The 7,143-nt window shown below is 32.1% G+C and overlaps 1 protein-coding gene across 1 annotated transcript in view; it reads right to left on the bottom strand.

Annotated features, from left to right (window-relative positions):
• The window catches only part of LOC106460038 (irregular chiasm C-roughest protein-like), a 64,651-nt gene that overhangs the window by 4,468 nt on the left and 53,040 nt on the right, over positions 1 to 7,143 (bottom strand). The window contains exons 11-12 of the mRNA XM_022386646.1: positions 1,491 to 1,665; positions 559 to 669 (exon numbers count right to left, since the gene is read on the bottom strand). Coding sequence (XP_022242354.1) covers positions 559 to 669; positions 1,491 to 1,665 — 286 coding nt within the window. The remainder of the gene's footprint in view (positions 1 to 558; positions 670 to 1,490; positions 1,666 to 7,143) is intronic.

The following is a 7,143-nucleotide window of genomic DNA, read 5'->3' as shown; positions in this document are numbered from 1 at the left end:
GAGTGTGTTGACTTGGGTTAGACTCAAAAGAGTCTTCAGAGCATCAACATCAATTCCAACATGTCGGCCCCTGCCACCACAGTTTTCAAGGCTAAAGTTACCTGAACGAAATTTGCTGAACCATCGTCGATACTTACGAACGTTCAAAACATTTCCATAAATTACTTTGATATTCTTTGTGGCTACAGAGGCGTTATTTCTCTTCTTGTATTCAAACAGCATTACATGCCGAATGTGTGTCCCGCCGTGTACCATCACCATAAGGGATTAGAGTATACTAAACTTTACACATTATATAGGCTATACGAACGTGGCGTTTAGGTGGTTCGTTTAACTATTATACCTGATGTAGGTTTTTTCAGGGGTGGTTAATGAAAGTGTTCCAAAACGCGACATTAATTTCTGACGAAACAGGCTACTAATTATAAATTAATTACAGTACATTTAGGGACATAATAAAATTCTTACCCATAGCCATTTAAATATGCAAGACTAAACCTAAAGAATTTTTTTTCTGCTATATCAAAATAGAAATATGTTGTAGACGAAAAAACTCACTTTTCATTGGTGATCGTTTCCTCACACACATAATTGTTACAGCTGTGACTGATGCGACAAAAACGATCCCTCCAATCGATCCAGCAATTATGATTAGAGTTGGTATACTTTCTGAAAATTTTCTTATAAAGTATATACTAGATAAAACATGTCAGATCTTGCAAATTGATTACAATTGCTATCACTAACAGTCATTTACATGTTTTTAATCTAAATTTATGCTTCAAAGATCTGTTAAAAGTTTCTGCTCACCATGAATTTATTTTATTAAAGTTTTGTTATTATCATCCTAAGTTATCGAATTGATCAAGTTAACGATCCTTCTAAAAATTGGTTCAGTAAGACAGATAGAAAGATATTAGGTATCTTCCAATGTTCAGAAACAAGTTACTTTAACAAAGGTACAGATGTAGAAACTAAATCCAGATTACTTGTTTAAAGATGCAACTACTAAGCTGAAAAGATAAACAGTACAATTTTGTCTTAATCTTTAGTACCTTTAGTAAAGGAGGAACACATAAGCATCAAAAGCCAAAAATATATACAATTTAATCTTAAGAACTATATGTTTCAGCATAAACCATGCGTAAAGTTATTTTTAAAATCAAGCTCTTTTAACCTCATTACATCTTGCAAGAGAACAATAATTTCTTTTCTGGAATATAAAATAATTTACTTAATTCCATAGTTTGAAATTTTTACATTACAGTAATATTCGTCACTAGATGTAAGCTAAGAAAATAATTATGAATTACCACAGAATTCTATGATTAATAACACATTGTAATATATATTAGTTGCCAGTAGGTTAAAATGTTCATATAAGATAGTCCATGTGAGAGCAAAATGTCATGCATAACTTTCATCACGAATTTTTATATGTCATCGTGTTTTTTTATACATAACATGATAAAATGTACTAACAATCTAACCTTGTCTTTTCAACTGAATTAGAACACTGTCATGCCCATATTCGTTCCATACAGAACAGTTATACAGACCAAAGTCTTCGCTCTGAGCTTTATGAATCATCAGAAGGTTCCTCATTCCATTTTCCAGGGGCTGTTTAATTATCTCATAACCACGAGAGTTATCAATGTCTAAAATCTGTCAAGGAGAATTTGATGTTCAATAAAAACGTTACTCCATAAAACACGTAGATGAGTTTTGTAACTCTATAGCTTTAGTCAAAAATCAGTTACCTATATGTATGTATGCAAATAAATTGTTTATTTTCTGTTTTACTGTGTAGCTTCTTACTAAAATTATTATTTACTACTGTAAAGAGGAGTAACCGGTGATACTGTTCACCAGTAATTATTAAGAATTCCTGTTGAGAAGTAAGCAGTAATCCAAATCTAAGTAATCTAAATAAAATCTATAAGGCAATCTTAAAATTACTCAGTATTAACTGTCTTAGCTGTTCATCATATTATTTTATCAATTGCATAGTTAAAGAAGGAAAAGCATAGGTAATAAATACAATTGTTAGGTGGAAATGTTTACAAGCTGGCTTAATAAATATACATCCTAGTGCATAGGTAATAAATACAATTGTTAGGTGGAAATGTTTACAAGCTGGTTTAATAAATATACATCCTAGTGCATAGATAATAAATACAATTGTTAGGTGGAAATGTTTACAAGCTGGTTTAATAAATATACATCCTAGTGCATAGGTAATAAATACAATTGTTAGATGGAAATGTTTACAAGCTGGTTTAATAAATATACATCTTAGTGTTGAAATTAAACACAAGTTTCTTCCCTTCAGAAAGTAGATAATTTATCTGATTACACCCGAAACGGTTGTCCTGTAATACTTCGTGCTATCTCAAGAAACAAAACAGAAATGGAATTCTCACCTCAGAGTATTAAAATTATCCATTTTTCTAACACATGTTTAAGCTACAATATACCTATTTTCAGGCAATGAGATAAATTGTGATATTCTATATATGTGTCAAAGATTTATTTTCTTTCATTCCTTTTAAAAAAAATAGATATAAAACTGATTCAAAACACCATAAAAATTGTGATATTATTATTATGTCAAGTTTAATTACATAAATTAGAAGTAAAAGGCATTTATAGTACTGTATATCATTGTTGTTAGAAGGCATTAGGTGATGAAATTTTTTTTATAAATTCTGATTTGTAATAATTTTGGAAAATATTATTTATAGAGTATATATTTTATAAGATTATCATCATTTTACATCATCGTACTCACCAAATAGGTTAAAAAATATATTAAGCTATTAGAAAAATTAATTTTGCTGAATTAATCAAAATGTACATGATGGTCCACGTACATTAAACTAAGATGCATATTTATCGAGTTTTGGTAAAAATAACTGCGTTTCTGATTATCTTCAGTCCAAAGATTTCTATTCTTAAGAACATTAAAATATTCATAAAACAAATACCCTGGTTTGACTTAATTAGAAAACAATTAAATGAGTTTTAGTTTGTTCTGTGTTTTAATAATAATCAATTCCAATATGTCGTCGCCACTCTTTATTTGAAATCTTAGAAGTTTTATTAATTTCCTAGAGACGTTTAATCGTATAAATATTTGTATTTTTTACTTATGGCAAATCTACTAAGGCCTATCTGTCGCCTTTCCTAATTTTAAACTACTGGTCAGAAGGAAGGTAGCCAGTTAGCAGCATCCTACCACCCACTATTAACGCTAAGCGATTGACTGTCGCTCTTATGATACACCAGTAGATTACAGGCGAGGAATAGTTTGTGTTATCGCATGGATTTGAGTCCGGCTCACCAGCTCTGAAATCCAAAGCTTTATCCCAGGGCCAAACGGCGCTCTTTATGGGTTAATCACACTTCATTAGAAAAGTCTGGGCATTCTAATGCAATGATGTGTCACCGCAGATGCTAGCTGTGTCTCCACGGAGATATGTTTAACATTAATGCAGCTGGTTTACGATACTGCCGCTACGTGTGGAGTTACTGCTGGAGGATACTGTTACAGTCCTTTTCGATGATAGATATTCGTTTAGTGAAATAGCGAAACTGAGATCACAACAATCTTATTGCCAACTTTACATATGTTTGTGAATATAAATCAGTAAGAGAAGATCAACATACAAATTGAGGATGTAAAACACCGTCTAACCAGAATTCTACCACATACAACCCAGAGTGCTAATAGATTGATCGTTCAGAAATCTCTCAAAATCAACCATGCACAAGAACATTCACAAATATTTTGTCCTTATATAGAAGCAGAAACCGGCAATGTACATGATTTTCCCAAGGAACATCAGTAAGCAAATGGTAGAAAACTGAACAAAAAATATCTTACACATCAAATGTTCAGTTTGTTACAATGTGAAGGAGAACTGGTGTATTTGGACGTGTACAGCAAAGGAAGTTACAGCTAATGCAAATAATGTTTTTCTAGCGGACTTTAAGGTGTTAGCAAGTTTTGTTTTTTCATATATTAGAAAATTGAAACTTCAAAAAAGGCTCAATAAAGCAAACATGAACTTTAGTTACTATCAGGAGAACGTACTGACACTAGTAATGCGAGACGACTTTCCTGTAAGGTATAACAAGTAAACCAATAAGATATGGCCATATTAAGTTTATTTCATTCTTCTGGTTCGTAGAAACGCAGCTGTGGCTTACTTATGTGATGATTTTTTTATCCCTTTCTCTGGCCTGTCTGTGAATATTCTTGCTACTTACCCATGGACTTCTGCAAATTTAGTTTTTTAGACGTAATCATGGAAATGACGTCTACGGACAGTAGTTTCTAGAAAGTTTGTCAAGATGTGTGATCTGAAGTTGATTTCTCTGTCTTTAGCAGAAGCGTGTATTTATGGTCATGTGACTGAGCAGAATCCATAAAGCAACATCGTTTTTATGGTTTTGTTTGTTTGGAAGTTCGCGCAAAGCTACACCAAGACTATCTGCACTAGCCGTTCCTAACTTAACAGTGAAAGACTAGAGAGAAGGCAGATAGTCATCATCACCCACCGCCAATTCTTTTACCAACAAATAGTGGGATTGACCACACATTATAACGTCCCAATGCCTGAAAGGGCGAGCATGTTTGGTGGGACAGAGATTCGTAGGCGCGACCCTCAGATTGCTAGTCAAGCGCTTTAACCACCTGGCAATGCCAGACCCTCGATTCTATGAATAGTTTATTTTCAGACGCATTGTGCTACTTTATGTTAAGAGTAGAAAACAACATCGACGTTCTTTTTGTTTCAACTGATTATTTTCGGTAACAGTTACCATCATCAGAGCTTGTGACTATACTGTAAGTTAACACTGCAGTCACAATTCCTGATAATGGTAACTTTGAAGCTAGTTGGCCGAAACAACTTATAAATACTTTATATTTCATTCGGTTTTATTTTTTACTCTCTCTAATGTAAAGTTTTCAAGAAACTGCGATTAATTATTGGTATCTTATTATCGCTTGTAACGCACGAATGAATATTTTGTGATTTGAAGAGTTTAGAAATACCAAAAAAAAAGAAGCTATATTTCTAAATCAAAATCTACTCCCTCCCCTTAATATAACCTCCATAAAGGACTTAGAATTTATTAAGGAATAATAGGAATAATAAAGAATTCAAAGTGATTTGATGTTTTAAGCAAATTTATCATACTTTGAAGAGCTAAATTTCCAAAGAGTTTCGATTACTTAGAACGATTTGAAGTTTTTCTCTTCTACGTTAGATATTAGTCACATCAGCTTTAGACGAGTTATTTTAACACCAAGTAAATCAGAAATTGAGTCTAATTTATTATTTTGAAAGTCAACACATGATTGCCGTTGGGACGAAAAGGGGGGAATATATCAATCAGAGACTTTCGTTTTCTAGGTCTTCACTATCATTTTTGTTCATAAGATCAATAATAAACCAGAATAAGCTTACAAGAAACTATCAAGCGAGGATTTATGTATATATACGAATAAAGCGATTTGCTGAAAAAAAAAAAATCAGTGTCTAGAGACGAAAAGGGATTGTAAAATATATATTAACAGAATTAAACTTTTTAGTGAAAAGAGTATTTTTAAGAAAAATGATGTCTGACATTCTTCTTCCATACTAACATATATGCGATGAATACATATCTATATGCTAAATATTGACTGACTTCTGATTTACTAAGAAAATGATCCATCGATCACCAGAAAGTCATGCCCATGGATTAGCTTTCCCTTTGCAAAGAACATGACAGCAATTTTCAAGAGTCATCAATATTTTTTGCAGCTTATTTGACATTTCTTTGGATTCATCGTCGGATGGTTGTCAGTTCGAGGTTGGTTTGCTTCATGCCGTTGTGTTCTTGAGCAAGACACTTATTCTAGTCTGACCTCAACTCAGCTGTACGATAGGTACCTAACTGTTAACTGGGAGTTACCATTCTCATCCGCTTGTGTCATTGGGAATGGAATTCGAAAGCACCAGTCTCAATGTGTCATGCAAAGACACGGCAAGGATTTAACTTATAATTAACTAACTAATATATAAACAAATTAATAATACGGGTATTTTGAAAAACGTCAACAAGAAAAACACAGTACGTTTCTTTACGTTAAACAAAAGAATGAAGTTAATCTAATTTATATCAATGTAATGTTATATTATCAAGAAAATAATCATCGTTATCGTCCAAACAGTACTTAAAATAAACAAGTATTTCTGAACAACAAAATAACCTGTTTTCCACGCTCTATGCAACGGGGCAAAATAAAAAAAATACTTCAAATAATTTTTAACATTGTAAAAAGTTACAATTATTTTAAGAAGAAATCTTGTCCTTGCGGTGAAAAATATTATTAACGTGATTGAGGTTCTTCATAAAATATATGTATATAATTACAAATAATCATTGCGATTCTTTGTAATTACTATTAATTACAAACATACTTCCACTAGACATTTGTAATTACTATTAATTACAAACATACTTGCACTAGACATTTGAAGATTACATTGGTATAAACAATAGTTGTGATAAAACAGTATTTAACGCTTGGACAACAATACCATGAAAATGATTCAGCTTTAGATAATAATTTTAAAATGAAATTAATTAAGAACATCTGCAGTAAACATATCTAGTTATTTCGGTTTCCTGTCTAGAGCTTGTGACTAATGTGTCCAGACTGTGAACCAGAGTTCATTATTCGCGTCCCTTTGGAGCTGTAAGTGTGCTGTAATAGTGATAGTCAAATCTCACTATTCGGTCTGAGAAGAGTTGGCGGTGGCTATTACTGATTATCTGTCTTCCCTCTAGTATATCCGTCTTGTAGGTTAAACCAACTAAAGACATTAACCAATGACCTTATAACCACCTGGAAGATACATATGGTATTACTAAAAGTAGCATTGATAACACAGGCTTGCGAATTCAAACTTCATAAAAGTTGGTTTGGTTTTAATAACGGATTTTCCATAATTCAGATAGACAGATTTCGAAAATATTATTAATTTTTTTCTATCACATAAGGATCTTTTACATATCGGGAAGAAACAAATAATTCTTACTTAGATCAAATTATTATTTCGTTTACCACAGTGAACATTTTTTGTT

Source organism: Limulus polyphemus, unplaced genomic scaffold, assembly GCF_000517525.1.
Source record: "Limulus polyphemus unplaced genomic scaffold, Limulus_polyphemus-2.1.2 Scaffold697, whole genome shotgun sequence".
In the NCBI taxonomy this organism is placed as follows: Eukaryota; Metazoa; Arthropoda; class Merostomata; order Xiphosura; family Limulidae; genus Limulus; species Limulus polyphemus.
This window is presented reverse-complemented; position numbering and strand designations above follow the sequence as displayed.